The 17,864-nt window shown below is 30.6% G+C and overlaps 2 protein-coding genes and 1 pseudogene across 2 annotated transcripts; 2 read left to right on the top strand and 1 right to left on the bottom strand.

The window, feature by feature from the left end:
* The first annotated feature begins 707 nt into the window (after positions 1-707).
* LOC107893399 (beta-fructofuranosidase, insoluble isoenzyme CWINV6) lies at positions 708-3,748 on the top strand. The gene is made up of 7 exons (XM_016818375.2): positions 708-1,109; positions 1,281-1,289; positions 1,613-2,466; positions 2,558-2,716; positions 2,804-3,042; positions 3,138-3,228; positions 3,325-3,748. The coding sequence occupies exons 1-7, from the start codon at positions 926-928 to the stop codon at positions 3,550-3,552; spliced, it is 1,764 nt and encodes a 587-aa protein (XP_016673864.1). The 5' UTR covers positions 708-925; the 3' UTR covers positions 3,553-3,748.
* A 2,822-nt stretch (positions 3,749-6,570) lies between these two features.
* LOC107893397 (beta-fructofuranosidase, insoluble isoenzyme CWINV6-like) lies at positions 6,571-9,326 on the top strand (annotated as a pseudogene).
* Positions 9,327-14,816: 5,490 nt separating this feature from the next.
* LOC107894812 (glutaredoxin-C6) lies at positions 14,817-15,612 on the bottom strand. The gene has a single exon (XM_016820021.2). The coding sequence runs from the start codon at positions 15,349-15,351 to the stop codon at positions 14,959-14,961; it is 393 nt and encodes a 130-aa protein (XP_016675510.1). The 5' UTR covers positions 15,352-15,612; the 3' UTR covers positions 14,817-14,958.
* Between the last annotated feature and the right edge of the window lie 2,252 nt (positions 15,613-17,864).

Here is a 17,864-nt window from a genome sequence, read left to right on the forward strand (position 1 = left end):
TTACTCCAATATACTAACAATGTTATTTTTTTTGTGAAATAGCAAAAATAATCAATGTATGACTGACATGTGATAGATGATATGGTATTTTTTTGTATTTTATATGTTAAATTACTTTTATTTTTAATTAATTAATTTATTAATTGAAAATAATGATTGTTTTTAATTTGGGGTTTTAAAATTTTTTTATTTCATTAAGTATAGCTCAGTATTTGTTTTTTAACATGAATTTCCTCTAGTACTGATAATATTTTTTTAGCATAACAAAAAAGATTTTAACACCGTTAATGTTTTGGGTAATTTGTATAACATTTAATAAATTTAAGTACCAAATTAAACTTAAAACAAAGCTTAGGTACCAAATTAGAAAAAAAATATTAAGTTCATGTATTAAATTGGGCCTAAAAAAAATTTAGCATTAAATTAAGAAAAAGTGTCAAATTCATTACCGAATTGGGCCAAAATGAAGTTTATGTGCCAAATTAAAGAAAAAGTCAAAATACTCCTTTCTTTTAATCATGGCGCAAATTCTTAACAATTCATGGGTTATTGTCCTTGCATGGTCTTTTTTTATTCATACATGTTTTACAAGTCTTAGTTTAAGATTATATTTTAATTTTAATTAAACAAGAAATTAGCCACACGCAATTCAAGCTGACCGCAGCAATAATGAAGTTCATGTTGTAAAGGGAATCCATCAGATAACTCTTACACCTCAACACTAGTTTCTTTCTTTCTATTTTTAATTATTGCAAATTAAGAAATATTTCTTTTAACCGTGGTGTAAATTCTTACAATTCATGGGTTATTGTCCTTGCGTTGTCTTTTTTTTTTTATATATATATATAAATGTTCTACAGATCTTAGCTTTTGATCTTTAGATCAAACCCATTGGTTCATCTCTGCCTTCTTTTGAGAGAACAAAATGGATATATCTCTGTTTCTGTTTGTTGGGTTTTCTTGTTTTCTGCTAATCAATGGAAATAAAGTGGAAGACTGTGATTATCTGACAGACAAGACAAGTCTTCAATCTTTCCAGGTTTTATTGCAAGCAGAACAGCCTTATAGAACAGCTTATCACTTCCAATCTCCTCAAAACTGGTTGAATGGTAAGAAACTAATCTTGTTCTTGCAACTTCATGTTTTTTTAATAATAATAAAAAAAACATCCCAATTCTCTGACATTGATGTGTTTATTTTTATGTTTGTTTGGTGTCAATTGATTCAACTGATCTGCTTCAATGGTGGGATGATGAAAATGGGTGATATTCACTACACAGATCCAAACGGTAAGAAAGCAATTTCCTTTTGGTTTCAACTTATCTTTTTTCCCTTCTCCTTTTATACTTTAGATGTATATTGCTTGGATTTAGAAAAATTATATCCTCGTAGTCATGTTTAAATTATATGTGTAACACGGATTCAAGAATGAGTGTTGAATAAGAGTAATTTTTTTTTTGAAAATTTTTCATATATTAGGAAGATCATGCTCTATTCCATCCTCGAGCATGTGTTGGACTTGGTTTCTAACACTGTATTTTAATAAAAATGAAAAGTCCGGATGTAGCAAATTAAATCTGAAAACACTTAATTGTTCCATCCATGCATGCAGGGCCAATGTACTACAAGGGAGTCTATCACTTATTCTATCAATACAATCCAAATAGTGCATGGTTTGGTGATGGTATGGTTTGGGCACATTCTGCATCATATGATCTTATTAACTGGTTCGGTCTTGATCATGCACTTGTTCCATCCGAGCCATTTGATGCCATAAGTTGCTGGTCCGGTTCGGCAACGATCCTTCCGGGGGATAAACCGGTCATTTTATACACCGGCATAGATGCTAACTACAACCAGGTTCAAAACCTGGCAACCCCAAAAAACGAATCCGACCCATTGCTAGTAGAATGGGTCAAATACTTCGGAAACCCTCTAATGACTCCACCGGATGGTGTAAAAGGAGATAACTTTAGAGATCCAACAACTGCTTGGCAGGGCCCTGATGGAACCTGGAAAGTAGTCATTGGAAGCTACAGCAACAACCAGGGCATGGCTATACTCTTCCAAAGTCAAGATTTTGTTCATTGGACTATGCATCGAGATCCTCTTTATTCATCGTTGAAAACCGAAATGTGGGAGTGTCCAGACTTCTTTCCCGTGTCGATTAACAGCACCAATGGGGTCGACACCTCTGTTGAAAACCCAAGTGTTAGGCATGTCATGAAGGCAAGTTTCAATTCCCATGATTACTATACAGTAGGGACTTATGTTACTGAGCAGGAAAGGTTCCTTCCTGATGCTGACTTTACCGGAACCAGTTTGGACTTGAGATTTGATTACGGTAAATTCTACGCCTCAAAGTCGTTCTTTGATGGTAAGAAGAACCGAAGGATACTATGCGCTTGGGTAAATGAATCCGATAGTATGGAAGATGATCTAAAGAAAGGATGGTCTGGACTTCAGGTGATTGACATTACATATTTATTGATGCTGCATGATGTATTAGAATCACACCGATCCTCAATCTCAATGGTTTATGGATAATCCTTTGCAGTCGATTCCGAGGCAGATTTGGCTTGACCTAAATGGCAAGCAACTAGTGCAGTGGCCAGTTGAAGAACTCAATAGTCTACGTGGCAATGAAGTCTATGTTTATGACAAGCAGCTCGAAAGCGGGTCGGTTTTTGAAGTTTCGGGCATCACTGCTTCGCAGGTGAGTTCTCTGTCGTTGCATATTAATTTCCCATTTGTATTTGAAGTAATTGCATTGTCATGAACAATTTTCTTACTATGTTGGAAGGCCGATATCGAAATAATGTTTGAATTGCCCAAACTAGAAGAGGCCGAGTTCATAGACACCAGTTTGGTTGATCCCCAACTAATCTGTGACAAACAAGATGCATCTGTGACCGGAAAATTCGGACCATTCGGTTTATTAGCTTTGGCAACAAAAGACTTGACTGAACAAACTGCGATTTTCTTCCGGGTTTTCCGAGACCATAAAGACTATAAAGTACTTATGTGCAGTGACCAAAAGAGGTTAGTCACCACTTCTGTCCAGAACTATCCACAATTTAAGCAATAAGTCATCCACATTCATTTGATTCAATGTCAAAAAACATGTTGTTCAACAGGTCTTCTTTACGGAACGAGTTAGATAAAACCACATACGGAGCCTTCATAGACATCGATCCTCAGCGGGAAATGGTTTCACTAAGAACCTTGGTGCGTTGATTTGTGTTCACCCTGCTCTGGCCTTTTCGGTATATTTTGATTTTGGTTTCTACCATTTTTACATTTCTTGGTTCACCTTTTTTTCAGATAGACCATTCCATAATTGAGAGTTTTGGTGGAAAAGGAAGAAGTGTTATCACCACAAGAGTTTATCCAAAGCTTGCTATTTATGACGAAGCCCATCTTTTTGCATTCAACAATGGAAGTCTCAGTGTAACAGTTTCAAGGTTGAATGCATGGAGTATGAATAAAGCCCAGATAACTGCAGGGGGGAAAACCGAAACTATATCCGAGGATTTCTCGAGGAAGAAGTAAAGAACATGACCCATTAACAGGTCCGTAGACACCCGGTACTGTCCGGATCATTTTTACAATAAAACAGGCCCTTTAGGGTGTTTATTGGCTATTAAAATTAGGATTTTTAATTGGGTTTTTCTACTTGGATTTTGAATCCAATTCATTAAGGCTCGATTCATTATTATTATTGTATAATTTTTTATGCTTCGGAAAATTCAATTCAGTTTAATTTTCTTAAAAAAATTATGTGAAATTTAAAAGTCAAATCCTAATTTATATAAAATAATTAAATATTACTATATAATACCATAAATTTAAGGTAAAAGAAGTTATAATTTTTTTGTTAATTGAAAAAATATAGATAGGTAAAAGATTACTTACTTAGAAATATTGAAGTATTTGCATGTGAAATTATATATTTGTTTTATAATTTTGTAATATTATAATAATATTTTGTTTTAAAAATTTTATTACTATAACTTAAAAATATTGTAATGGTAATATATCATTGCGTTAAGTTTACATCAATGCCAGAGGGGATGCGTCGTCTCACCTCTTTGACGTTCTTGAAAATTATTAGTTGTCCCCAATTATCGAAAAGATGCCAAATGGATACTGGTTTGGACTGGCCTAATATTGCTCACATTGAACGCATTTGGATTGAAGGTGGAGGCATATAAAATAATCAAAACCTTGAAAGACAAAAGGCAAAATGATTGTGCTCTCAGTTGACAGTAACTCACACGAATCAAGGTTTTGTCTTTATATAACATAATCAAACGCGCCATAGCAAATCAACTCCCCTTTTCGTCATTGGATCAGTGAGAATTTACATAGAGAAGATGAGTAGGCAATGTTGGAGCTTAGCGAGCAGGACGTTTTGCGATATACGAATCCTAGCATCGATCTTCTGAAAAAAACAAACATTTTGGTTTTTCTACTTGGATTTTAAATCCAATTCATTAAGGCTTGATTTATTATTACACTTTTTTATGCTTCGGAAAATTCAATTGGACCAAGCTGTGGTTCAATTGGAAGATTGGGTTGGCTGGGCTGAGGGGACAAGCTGGTTTTGCGACTCCAAGCTGTGGTTCAGATGTGGACCAAGTCATCCACGTGGTTGAACCGACTTGGACGCTTTGTCTTTCTATATACAGTCTCATCGCCATGAAATCAAAGGCATATTAATGAGAACTAAGACTGGAGAGCTTTTATTAATTTCAATTTCTAACTCAATTTAATAATAAAAAATCAATAATTCCAACCTATTTTATTTAAACTAAAAAACATTAGAATTCAGATAAACTCTGAGATACTTTGAATTGAAAAAAATCAATTCAAAAACATAAATGATAACAACCGAATTGATTTAAATATATTAATACTTAAATTAAATTGATTCAACTTGAATTCATGGCAAAATAAGGTCTATAGATCATTTTCTTAATTTAATTAGGTTTTTAAGTTGATTTTAACTTTAATTAGGGAAATAAGTCAGTTTTATGGAAAGCGCATCCAATTGAATGCGCTTTATGCATAGATGGCAGTAAAACGCACCCAACTGGTTACGCTTTCTTTTTCTCTTTCCAAAATTAGGATTTTTATTTATTTATTTAGGGTTAGGGTTTTGATTTGATTGGGGATTGAGTTTAGGGTTTTTTTACTGTTTAATTTTTTTTAAAAGTCTTTAGGGTTTTTGACTCAAACGACAGAAGTTCTTAAGTAATTTTAAGGAGTTGGGAATGTGATATGCGCTTCAGTACACATACAATTCATATGTCATGGCCGGATAGGATCATCATCTTAAAAACCCATCGTCGAAAAATTCAATTTCGGGGTAATAATGCTTGATATGATCAGGGGTCGATGTCTACATGAAGGTATCAGTTGGCAGTTGTGATACAATCACGGATTCTAGTATAACAAGGGGACTAGTTAGACGCACTTTCTATAAAATCAACCTATTTCTCGATTAAAGTTAAAATTGGTCTAAAGTCCTAATTAGAATTAAAAAATGGCCTATAGGCCTTATTTTGCCCAAATACATCAAACCTAATTAATTTGTGTCCTCCATCACTTCACAGTTCTAATTAAAATTGAATTTCAGAATTTAGTTTATCATCATATAAAATCAACAACTGTTGAATATAGTGATAAGATATATTGTACTCTCCAGAAGATAACATAATTTCAAAATTTAGAGACAATATTGTTAGGAGGAATAATTATAAACCTTGAATATGAAGAATAATACATGATATTCAGAATCATGAATAAAGATGAAATGCAGATATGTTAAACATTAATAGAGTAATAAAAATACAACAAGTGTTGAGTGCAATGGTAGAGTAGTTGTCTTTTTGCAGATTGAGTCTTAATATAATTGGCATCGGCATTATTGTCGAGAACATGGATTCAAGTGTGCTAAAGTACATTATACTTTTATTTAAGAGTTAGGAATACACTATGAATAATTCTAGATATTGTATTAAAAAAATATCTGTCTTTAAAGTTATTTTTTTAATTTTAATTAAACAAAAAATTAGCCACACGCAATTCAAGCTGACCGCAGCAATGATGAAGTTCATGTTGCAAAAGGGAGGTCATCACATAACTCTTGCTCCTCAACAATTCTTTCGTTTTACAAGTCTTAGTTTAAGATTATATTTTAATTATTTTTAATTATTGCAAATTAAGACTTATTTCTTTTAATCATGGCGTAAATTCTTATGGGTTATTGTCCATGAATGGTCTTTTCTTATACATAACTGTTTTACAAGTCTTTAGTTTAAGATTATATTTTAATTTTAGTTAAACAAGAAATTAGCCACACGCAAGCAATAATGAAGTTCATGTTGTAAAGGAAATCCATCAGATATCTCTTACACCTCAACACTTGTTTCTTTCTTTCTTTTTTTAATTATAGCAAATTAAGAATTATTTCTTTTAACCACGGTGTAAATTCTTACAATTCATGGGTTATTGTCCTTGCGTGGTCTTTATATATATATAAACGTTTTACAAATCCCATTGGTTCATCTCAGCCTTCTTTTGAGCCAAAAAAATGGATATCTCTCTGTTTCTGTTTGTTGGGTTTTCTTGTTTTCTGCTAATCAATGGGAATAAAGTGGAAGACTGTGATTATCTGACAGACAAGACAAGTTTTCAATCTTTCCAGGTTTTATTGCCAGGAGAACAGCCTTATAGAACAGCTTATCACTTCCAGTCTCCTCGAAACTGGATGAATGGTAAGAAACTGATCTTGTTCTTGCAACTTCATGTTTAAAAAATAAAAAATAAATAAAAAAATCCCAATTCTCTGCATTGATGTGCTTGTTTGGTGTTAATTGGTTCAACTGATCTGCTTCAATGATGGGATGATGAAAATGGGTGACATTCACTGTACAGATCCTAACGGTAAGAAACCAATTTCCTTTTGGTTTCAGCTTATCTTTTTATGCTTCTCCTTTTGTACTTTATATGTATATTGCTCGGATTTAGGAAAATCATATCCTCATACTCATGTCAATGTGTATCATGGATTCGAAGATGAGTGTTGAATAATAGTATAATTTAAAAAAAAAAAATTTCATATATTGAGACGATCATGCTCTATTTCATGCTCGAGCATGTGTCGGACTAGGTATCGGACACGGGTATTTTAAGAAAAATGAAAAGTCCAGATACAGCATGTTAAATCTGACAACAAATTATTGTTCATCTATGCATGCAGGGCCAATGCACAACAAGGGAGTCTACCACTTATTCTACCAATACAATCCAAATAGTGCATGGTTTGGTGTGGGCACATTCTGCATCATATGATCTTATTAACTGGTTCGGTCTTGATCATGCACTTGTTCCATCCGAGCCATTTGATGCCATAAGTTGCATTTCCGGTTCAGCAACGATCCTTCCAGGGGATAAACCGGTCATTTTATACACCGGCGTAGATGCTAACTATAACCAGGTTCAAAACCTGGCAACCCCGAAAAACGAATCCGATCCATTGCTAGTTGAATGGGTCAAATACTCCGGAAACCCTCTAATGACTCCACCGGATGGTGTTAATGGAGATAACTTTAGAGATCCAACAACTGCTTGGCAGGGCCCTGATGGAACCTGGAAAGTAGTCATTGGAAGCTATAGCAATAACCAGGGCATGGCTATACTCTACAAAAGTCAAGATTTTATTCATTGGACAATGCATCAAGATCCCCTTTATTTGTCGTCAAAAACCGAGATGTGGGAGTGTCCGGACTTCTTTCCCGTGTCGATTAACGGCACCAATGGGGTTGACACCTCTATTGAAAACCCAAGTGTTAGGCATGTCATGAAGGCAAGTTTCAATTCCCATGATGTCTATATAGTAGGGACTTATGTTAACGAGCAGGAAAGGTTCCTTCCTGATGCTGACCTTACTGGAACCAGTTCGGACTTGAGATTTGATTACGGTAAATTCTATGCCTCAAAGTCGTTCTTTGACGGTAAGAAGAACCGAAGGATACTATGCGCTTGGGTAAACGAATCCGATAGTATGGAAGATGATCTAAAGAAAGGAGGGTATGGACTTCAGGTGATTGACATTACATATTTATTGATGCTGCATGATGTATTAGAATCACACTGATCCTCAATCTCAATGGTTTATGGATAATCCTTTGCAGTCAATTCCGAGGCAGATTTGGCTTGACAGAAACGGCAAGCAACTAGTGCAGTGGCCAGTGGAAGAACTCAATAGTCTACGTGACAATGAAGTCTATGTTTATGGCAAGCAGCTCGAAAGCGGGTCGGTTTTTGAAGTTTCGGGCATCACTGCTTCACAGGTGAGTACTCTGTGGTTGCATATCAATTTCCCATTTGTATTTGAAGTAATTGCATTGTCATGACCAATTTTCTTACTATGTTGGAAGGCCGATATCGAAATAATGTTTGAATTGCCCAAACTAGAAGAGGCCGAGTTCATAGACACCAGTTTGGTTGATCCCCAACTAATCTGTGACAGACAAGATGCATCTGTGACCGGAAAATTCGGACCATTCGGTTTATTAGCTTTGGCAACAAAGGACTTGGCCGAACAAACTGCGATTTTCTTCCGGATTTTCCGAGACCATAAAGACTATAAAGTACTTATGTGCAGTGACCAAAAGAGGTTAGTCACCACTTTTGTCCAAAACTATCCACAATTTAGGCAATAAGTCATCCACATTCATTTGATTCAATGTCAAAAAACATGTTGTTCAACAGGTCTTCTTTACGGAACGAGTTAGATAAAACCACATACGGAGCCTTCGTAGACATCGATCCTCACCGAGAAATGGTTTCACTAAGAACTTTGGTGCGTTGATTTGTGTTCACCCTGCTGGCCTTTTTGTTATATTTTGATTTTGTTTTCTACCATTTTTACATTTCTTGGTTCACCTTTTTGCAGATAGACCATTCCATAATTGAGAGTTTTGGTGGAAAAGGAAGAAGTGTAATCACCACAAGAGTTTATCCAAAGCTTGCTATTAATGATGAAGCCCATCTTTTTGCATTCAACAATGGAAGTCTCAGTGTAAGAGTTTCAAGGTTGAATGCATGGAGTATGAATAAAGCCCAGATAACTGCAGGGGGGAAACCGAAACTATATCCGAGGATTTCTCGAGGAAGAAGTAAAGAGTATGACCCTTAATTGGGCCTATACTTAGCCCACATTTGGATTTTTAATTGGGTTTTTCTACTTGTATTTTGAATCCAATTCATTAAGGCTCGATTTATTATTATTATTAATTATTAATTATTAATTATTATATATTTTCTTATGCTTCGGAAAATTCAATTCAGTTTAATTTTCTTAAAAAATTTATGTGAAATTTAAAAGTCAAATTCTTAACTTATATAAAATAATTAAATATTATTTATATAATACCAAAAATAAAGGTAAAAGAAGTTATAATTTTTTTTGTTAATTTAAAAAATATTGATAGGTAAAAGATTACTTACTTAGAAATATTGAAGTATTTGCATGTTAAATTATATTTATTTATTTATTTTAATATTATAATAATATTTTGTTTTAAAATTTTTATTATCAAATTTAAAAATATTGTAATGGTAATATGTCATAATCGTTTGAATACATTTACTCTGTAGGGGTGGAGCTAGAAAATTTTTTTAGGAGGCTGGAATAAAATTGTATATTTTTATAATAGCAAAAATGAAATTTTATTATTTTAATAGTCTATATCTTTATAATTTTTAAAGAATTAAATCAATTTTTTTCTCATTCTTAGGGGGCAAAGTGTAATTTTACTATATACTATTTTAAAAAATTTAAAATTATAAAAGGACTAAAGGTGAAATTTTTCATTTTAGGGGGATCGAGCACCTGCCAGCCTCCTTGACTTCGCCCTATGCTTGATGTTTTTAAAACATTTTATTTATAGATAAATTGATAATATTAAAAAAAAGTATTAAAATATTTGGGGAAAAACCTTTATGAAGATAAATTTTTTAAAACGTATTAAATTTAGAATAATATAATAATACAATGATTGAAATAATTTTCTTTCTTTTTAAGAATGTAAAATTATATCAAAATTTAAAAAAATAGATAAAAAAAAGTTAAAAGAATATCTCAAATATTAAAATAAACTACAAACTCTATAAAAAATAGTTAAAGTTTAGAAAGAAAAAAACCCATACATAATAACAAAAAAGAAAACATTATAAGTAAAAGGAAAATTAATATAAATGGATGGTTTCTTACGGGAAGAGATAAATTTAGTTAAGCAACTAATAAAGTGAATAAAATAATAATCGAAAAGATTAAACACATAAATTTTACGTAAAAAAATTCTCAATAGAGGATAAAAAAATTATGAGTAAAATGAGATTTCATTATCATAAGAATAGTAAAAAAGATGGAAAGAATTAAAAGAAAAATCGAAAGCCTACAAGAAAAACCCTTCGAAACAAAAAACAAAATTCTTTTAGTCTAAGGCCCCATTCGGCTTTGATTTTTAAATGGGCTTTTAGAAGAAAAAGTATTTTTATATTTTTAAATGGGCTTTTAGAAGAAAAAGTATTTTTATATAAAAGCATTAAAGAGCAGACGTAAAAGTAGAAACTTTTTCAACTTAAGAAAAGAGATGAAAAAGTAAAAATTTGGTGTTTTTTTTTAACCAAAATTGCTTTTGGGGCTTATATTACTTTTTTAACCTTATTTATTCTTCTTCCAAATATTTAATTATAAATATTTAATTATTATATTTAAATAATTAAATATAGTTTATATATTCTAATTAAATTTAATAAATAGTCAATATCTAATTATAAATATTTAATTATTATATTTAAATATAATTATATATTCTAATTAAATTTAATAAAATTAATATTAATTATTTAGAAATATTTAAAATTAATATTATATTAAAATATTAACAATAAGTTATACTAAATTATTTTTTTATATTATTGCTAAAATATCATAATATTAACTAATTTAAACATTATTTAAATACATATTTGTTACTTTATAATATTATGTCTAAAATGGATATTTTATTTCTCAAAAGCACTTTTTGACAGTAATACCAAACACTCAAATTTTCAAAAACACTTCTCAAAAGTACTTTTTCACAGCATTTTTCAAAAGTATTGCCTAGCCCTAAATAATGTTTTGTTGTGTAAAACCTATAGCTTGAAATTCATAGCATATATGATTACGTTTAACTAAAAGAAGAACAGTCAAAATAAATTTTGGTCAAAATAATAGGCATTCTTCCACATCTACAATATATATTTTGATACATAAAACAAATAAATAACACAATTGAAGAGAACAAATAGGCAAAATTTGAACAAAGTTAGACCTCTATTGTGTTTCTAGACTTGCTCAAAAAAAATTTTGAACAATTTTATTATAAATTCTGATCATATTTGCTATTTTGACATAATGCTTAGAACTATCTATAGCCCCCAACCTATAAATAAGAGGATAATTCACTTCAACGCACTCGAACTCACGTCCTCCTACATTGACAACAATACCCATACCAATCAAGTTAAGACTCAATCAGTTAGACTTGTTCAAAGTTAAATCTCCATTAAATTTGATTGGCATCGGCACTGTTGCTAGTGTAGGAGGACGTAAGTTGAGTGCGTTGAAACGTATTATCCGCTCATTTAATGATCGAGGAGGGACTATAAATAGTTTTAAACATTATTTATAAGTATAAAACTTGCAAATTTTTAAAGATTGATGGTTGATTATAATAATGTAAAATTCAAATTGTAGAGATTTCCTTTAATTACGATGATGGTAATTAAGCAAATTCTGATAGAATTTAATATACGGTCAATCATAATATCTTTTATATAATTTAAATAAGTGGTATTAATGTTTATAAATTTAATATATTAAGTAGAATAATTATATAATTATGTTATTCAAATTTGAGTAAGACTGTAGGATATAATTAGATGATAAACACAAGTATGTTTAATTTTTTTAATTTTACTCAATTAGAATTAATTAAAATTCATGATTACAATAAAAAAAATTTGTAAAACTTGGATCTATGTTATTCAGATTTTTTTGAAGCATCTAAATCTCTACATTCATGTCCGACGCATATTTGAAAGTTACTAAAGTTAACTATCCAACAACTAAAGAAGTATGGTTAAGCCTCATACCCACAAGATGATGATCTCAGTTTTTTTCAAGTAATATTTTAGATTGGGTAGGGACAAATCTAAGAAATAATGGGTGGCTACTAAGAGCTAAGGTTCTTTGGGCTATATAGCATGGCCTCTATGGACGAATGAAACATTTTCGTTTTTTAAAACTTAGTATGAAACATAACAGAAATCATTAAAATATCAGTATGTTAGGTAAGACAGTACATTACTACCAAAGCATGGGGCCGTTAAAATTTTTAATGGAGACTCAAGACAAGCATTAGGAGAAGTTTAGGTTTATGTAGGATTAGGATTTTTAATGTAACTAGTGTTTTTTTTTTTTCACCAAAAGATAAGTTAATTATGTCAACATGGTTTATACTTAGATACCGAGAATTTGCTTAATCAAGGGGTTGATTTAGATGAACCGAAATATACTCAATCGATTTATAAAATCATCTTTAATAAATAATATCCGATAAATTTAAGATTCGAATATGTATAATATTGAGCAATGAAGAAAAACAGGGAAAAAAAGTGATGTACTGATAAAGTTACTAAACCTTACCCATTAAGGAAGTTTCAATGGGATACTTGATTGCCCATTTTTCATCACTTGCACCAAAAAGCATTAATCTTTTTCTTTTGATCAGACAAAATTGCTTATTATATAAAGAATCTCGATCAAAGGGATTCTCCTTTTATGTTAGGGTGTGAAGATTCTGGATGGGGGATTCTGTAAAGCCAACACCCTAGCATGACTGCTCAAATATATTAAACTAATTAAGCACAACTTGATTTTGGATGAAAGATTTACCATTAAATATTTAACAGTTATTTTTATGGGAAAGAAAAGGTTTTATAAGTAAGATTAAGATATAAAATGTGTTTATTTTATTTATTTTAAAAATTATAAATATATCTCAAGAGAGAGATATATTATATTTCCAACTTGATAATGAATTTTTTGAGTGTACCAAATAATACTTCGTAAATTGAATTGAGTGTTCGCTAAATATGTTCGTTTAATTGCAACCAAGCTTGGTTTTAGGGTTATTTGAGAGTAAAGTTTTTAATTTTTTACCGTAAATGTTTCATCTCTTAAAGCTCCAAAATTTTTTCAGTTTTCCTTTATATTACATTTTATAATTTTTTTTAAAAAGAGACTCAATTTCGCCTAGGCCTAAAAATATCAAGAAGGAACCTGATTGCAACACGAAAAGTAAAAATAAAATAGATATAAGGATTTTTTACGTAATCCAGAAAATTTTTTTACATCTACATCTTTTTCACGAAGTAACCCACTATAAAGTGATTAAAATTTTTCCTTTCACGTTGAAAGCTTAATTACAAATGAACATAAAAATCAATTTTTATAAAAGACTTTCTTTAAAAGCTTAAATACAAATTAAGCACAAAAAAATTATTCTTTAAAATCTTCAAAATAATGGAAAAAATAATCCAAAATGGTTGGATGAAACAAATACCAAAAAATATTCTTTAAACTTCGGTTAAAATCTAATTAACTAACCGAATTAATCTAATTCGGTTAATTTGTTGGTTAATCAATCTAGTTTAGTTGGAGGTTGGGTAAAGTTTTTTTGAAATTCCGGTTAACGGTTAATTTAATTCCAAATCGGGCAATTAGCCGAATTAACCGAAATTAATAAATAATATTATATATTATATGTATTAGACTATTACTAATTTGGTTAATTCGACCAAATAAACATTATCAATTTTTTTTGATATGTTTTATATTTTTTAATAAAAGAAACATATAAAATTCAATTCAGTTAATTTTTTTTAAAAAATATAATTCAGTTAACAATTAAAAAATTAAAAAATTCGATTAATTCGGTTATACTAATTTGATTTAGCTACCAAAACCAAAAGAGATTATTAATCATAGTTGGAGGTCGGGTAAAGTTTTTTTGAAATTCCGGTTAACGGTTAATTTAATTCCAAATCGGGCAATTAGCCGAATTAACCGAAACTAATAAATAATATTATATATTATATGTATTAGACTATTACTAATTTGGTTAATTCGACCAAATAAACATTATCAATTTATTTTTTTGATATGTTTTTATTTTTTAATAAAAGAAACATATAAAATTCAATTCAGTTAATTTTTTTTTTAAAATATAATTCAGTTAACAATTAAAAAATTAAGAAATTCGATTAATTCGGTTATACTAATTTGATTTAGCTACCAAAACCAAAAGAGATTATTAATAATATTTGGGTCCACTTAAGTTGAAGAGGATGTTATTTATTTTCAGGTTTTTACCTTAACTCTTTGTTTAATTAACTTAGAAATATTTCAGAAAAAGAAATGTTTTCTTATGATTGCGAAATTTGGAAGAAATAAAAAAGTAGTAAGAGATCCCTTATTAATTTACTCCTTTGTCATTTAAAGGTTCCAACAAGAAACATTCCCACTTGCTATTGTTTATTTGTTTTAAATAAACATTTCAACATGCAAACCAAATTATTTTAGTAGAAAATATGAATAAATTTGGTTCCTTGGATCATGAAATATCCATAGAAACATCATCTAAGATCTGCATGAAAGCTGAAACAAATCATAACAAAAATACAAGGAAAAAAGAAGCAGAAATGATTTCTGTTTTGGAACTTACAATAATAATTTTGATGACAAGAGAAAACCCAGATTAAAAATGGCAACTTGATTATGTATTTTTAATGCTAATTAATATTTATTAATATTAATAACCCTATGTATCATCCTTAGAGAGCGCCAACTTCGATGAGCTTTGGGATGAGGTGGCCACTAAGGTGAAGGGCCACGAGTGATTCGAGGCCGCCGACGCAGGATCCACCAATGAACATAGCGGGTACTGGATTTCGTGACGAGATACCACCGTGACCCGTCGTTGGCGGAGGAGGAGGAGGAGGAGGAAGAGGGAGGGAAGCGATTTCATGGTCATCGAGTTGGATGACGGTAGGGTGAACTCCGATGGTGACCAAGAGCTTTTTCATGACATGACACATGCAACAAGAGGATCGGCTAAAGATGATGACCGGGTGCTCTGATATCAACCGCCTGATTCGGGCCTCCATTGACTCCTCTTCGTCGAAGGAAAGGGCGGCGCCGGTGAGGGCGGCTGTGGTGGTCATCATGGGTATGGAAGATGAAGGGATGGTGGTATGTTAGTTGAGCAACTTCGTAGACTTTGCATCTGCCAAAAACAAAAGACAAGTGAGCTTTTGGAGTGAAAAGGGGTAATGTCAACGAAGGGGGAAAGCAAAGAAGTGGGATAAATATGAGTTGGTTACATCATCAAGTACAGTGTTACATAGGATTTAGGGATCATTGAGATTTCGGGGGTACCAAGGATTTAGGGTAAACGCACACACTTAATGAAAAAGAAAAATAAAAAAAGTTCCTACAAAAGAAAATAATAAAGAAACCGTCAAATTTAACCCTATATATATTTAATTAATTTGGCATTTCTTATTATTTTTAGGCTCTAAAGTTTTTAACTTTTAAAGAGAGTGTAATTATTTTTTTAAATAAAATATTGATTAAAATATTAATTTTTAAACATGACAATTCGCATATATTTTATTTTTTTTACTTTAAAATAATTTTTGCTATAACTGTTTTTAAGTCTTTTGCGTTGACTAGTTGAATTTTTTTAACACAATGCCACATGACAATTCATAATTGGTCCACATGTTAATTTTTGTTAGGAATTAACACCGTTATGTCTGAGTACTAGTGATGGACGAAAAAAATACATTTACAAAAATGAACAAATTAAAAGTACAAGTACCACGTTGACAATTTTATTAAAGTACAAGTGTAAATCTTACCATTATCTCTAAATATGATAATTTTAATGTGAGTTGAGCTGAAACCCCAGAAGTGCATAATATATATCGCCAAAGCTCAATACAATTGAGGACATTAAGTGAAGTACTCCAGATACAAAGTATGGATAAATGCCTATTAACTTCATCGCTAGGATTTAGCACCTAGCCTAGAGTAGCTAGGTAGGGAAGTAAAATTAATCTTTGTTTGTACTAGAGGCATAGCTAGGGGGCTGACAGGGGAGCCCACCCCCTAAAATAGAAAAATTTCTATTTAGGCATTTTAAAATTTTAAAACTTTAAATTAATAAAAGTAAAATTGTACTTTGGCCCCTAAAAATGATAAAAATTTAATTTAATCTTTTAAAAATTATAAATATATCGGCTATTAAAATGATGAAATTACATTTTTACTATCATAAATATTACAATTTAATTTTGCCCCCTTAAAAAAATTTTCTAAATTCGCCCTTGGTTCGTACATGGGTTTTTCTGGGACAAAATGAGTCACTTCAAATAGGTTCATTGCTTCAACCTAGAATACGATTAATTTGACATGGGCTACATGAAACCCCAATAGTTTACCAAATAAATTGATAAGTCATGCAATCTCGATGTTGAAATCAAGTTTGGATTAACATTAAGTTTTGGGTTCAACCTTCCATCACTTCCACTCCCTTCCCTAGTGAAAAAATTCAAATTCAAATATAATTTAGTATATATATATTTTTCTAAATACTCAATTTGGGGCGGAACCTTTGAACATTGCTTATATAAATGCCAAACTATTCAAAACGATAAAAAAATGACTATACCTTTTCGAAAGTGCTCAAATAAGAACTAAACCTTTCAAAATGGTAAAATAAGGGTTAAACTTTTTCGAAAATGCTCCAATAAAGGCTTTAAATGTCATATATTAGGTTTCCAATCACATTCTTATTTTTTCTTTCCTTTTCAAGTAATATCCAACTCTGTTTCCATGTGTTCTATTTTAAATATATCATCATTCACCTAATTTTGTATTTAAAATGGATGTGTAGTGTGCGAAAAGCCCTTATTTGGACACATTTGAAAAGGTTTGGCGCATTTTTTACCATTTTGAGAAGTTTAATCTTTATATAAGCAACTTCCTAAAAGGTTAATTTGAGCATTTTCCTTATATTTTTTATATATTTAGTTACGTTATGTGATGATAACAAAAATGATAACGAGTAAAATATTTGTAATTTCTTTAATATTTGAATCTAAAAATGCAAATGATTAAATTTTGGTTATGTTTATCATTTACATTAAATTTAAACATTACTATTTTAACCAGAATTAAATTTAAATAATTAACCATCACATATCTAAATGTGCTAAATATATAAATTTAGTAGATTTAATACAAAATTTAAAAGGTAAAGTAGAGAATATATTCGAATATTATAATCCTTATTTGTTATTAGTGAAAGATAAAAATAGACTCAAATAATAAATATCTAAATTCAAAATTTTTATTTGTAAAAGAAAACTACATTCGAATAGTAAAATATTAGCAAAAAAATTCTACATTTGTCTTAAACATGTTGTGAATCATAATTAAAATATCTAAATTCATAATATTTGATAAAAAGCATATATCTATCAATGTTGAATTGACATTATTGATTGTGATAAGTAAAATGACATCTTACATCACCAAAGCTTATCGTCAAAGTTGGATATTGTTGCTGTGATGACAATGATTTGCTGTAATTTGATATGTCAAATTAGGCTCTATAGAGAAACTTATTCTCAAGCAATTTAAGTATTGTTATATCTTTCTGTCGTTTTTAGCT

The sequence above is a fragment of the Gossypium hirsutum genome, chromosome A13 (assembly GCF_007990345.1).
Source record: "Gossypium hirsutum isolate 1008001.06 chromosome A13, Gossypium_hirsutum_v2.1, whole genome shotgun sequence".
Taxonomy (NCBI): Eukaryota; Viridiplantae; Streptophyta; class Magnoliopsida; order Malvales; family Malvaceae; genus Gossypium; species Gossypium hirsutum.

Coding starts and splice junctions, on each gene's coding strand:
- LOC107893399 (XM_016818375.2), top strand. CDS start 926: ATGGATATATCTCTGTTTCTGTTTGTTGGGTTTTCTTGTTTTCTGCTA. Junction 2,717..2,803: donor CGGGCATCACTGCTTCGCAG/GTGAGTTCTCTG, acceptor CTATGTTGGAAG/GCCGATATCGAAATAATGTT. Junction 3,229..3,324: donor TGGTTTCACTAAGAACCTTG/GTGCGTTGATTT, acceptor CCTTTTTTTCAG/ATAGACCATTCCATAATTGA.
- LOC107894812 (XM_016820021.2), bottom strand. CDS start 15,351: ATGATGACCACCACAGCCGCCCTCACCGGCGCCGCCCTTTCCTTCGAC.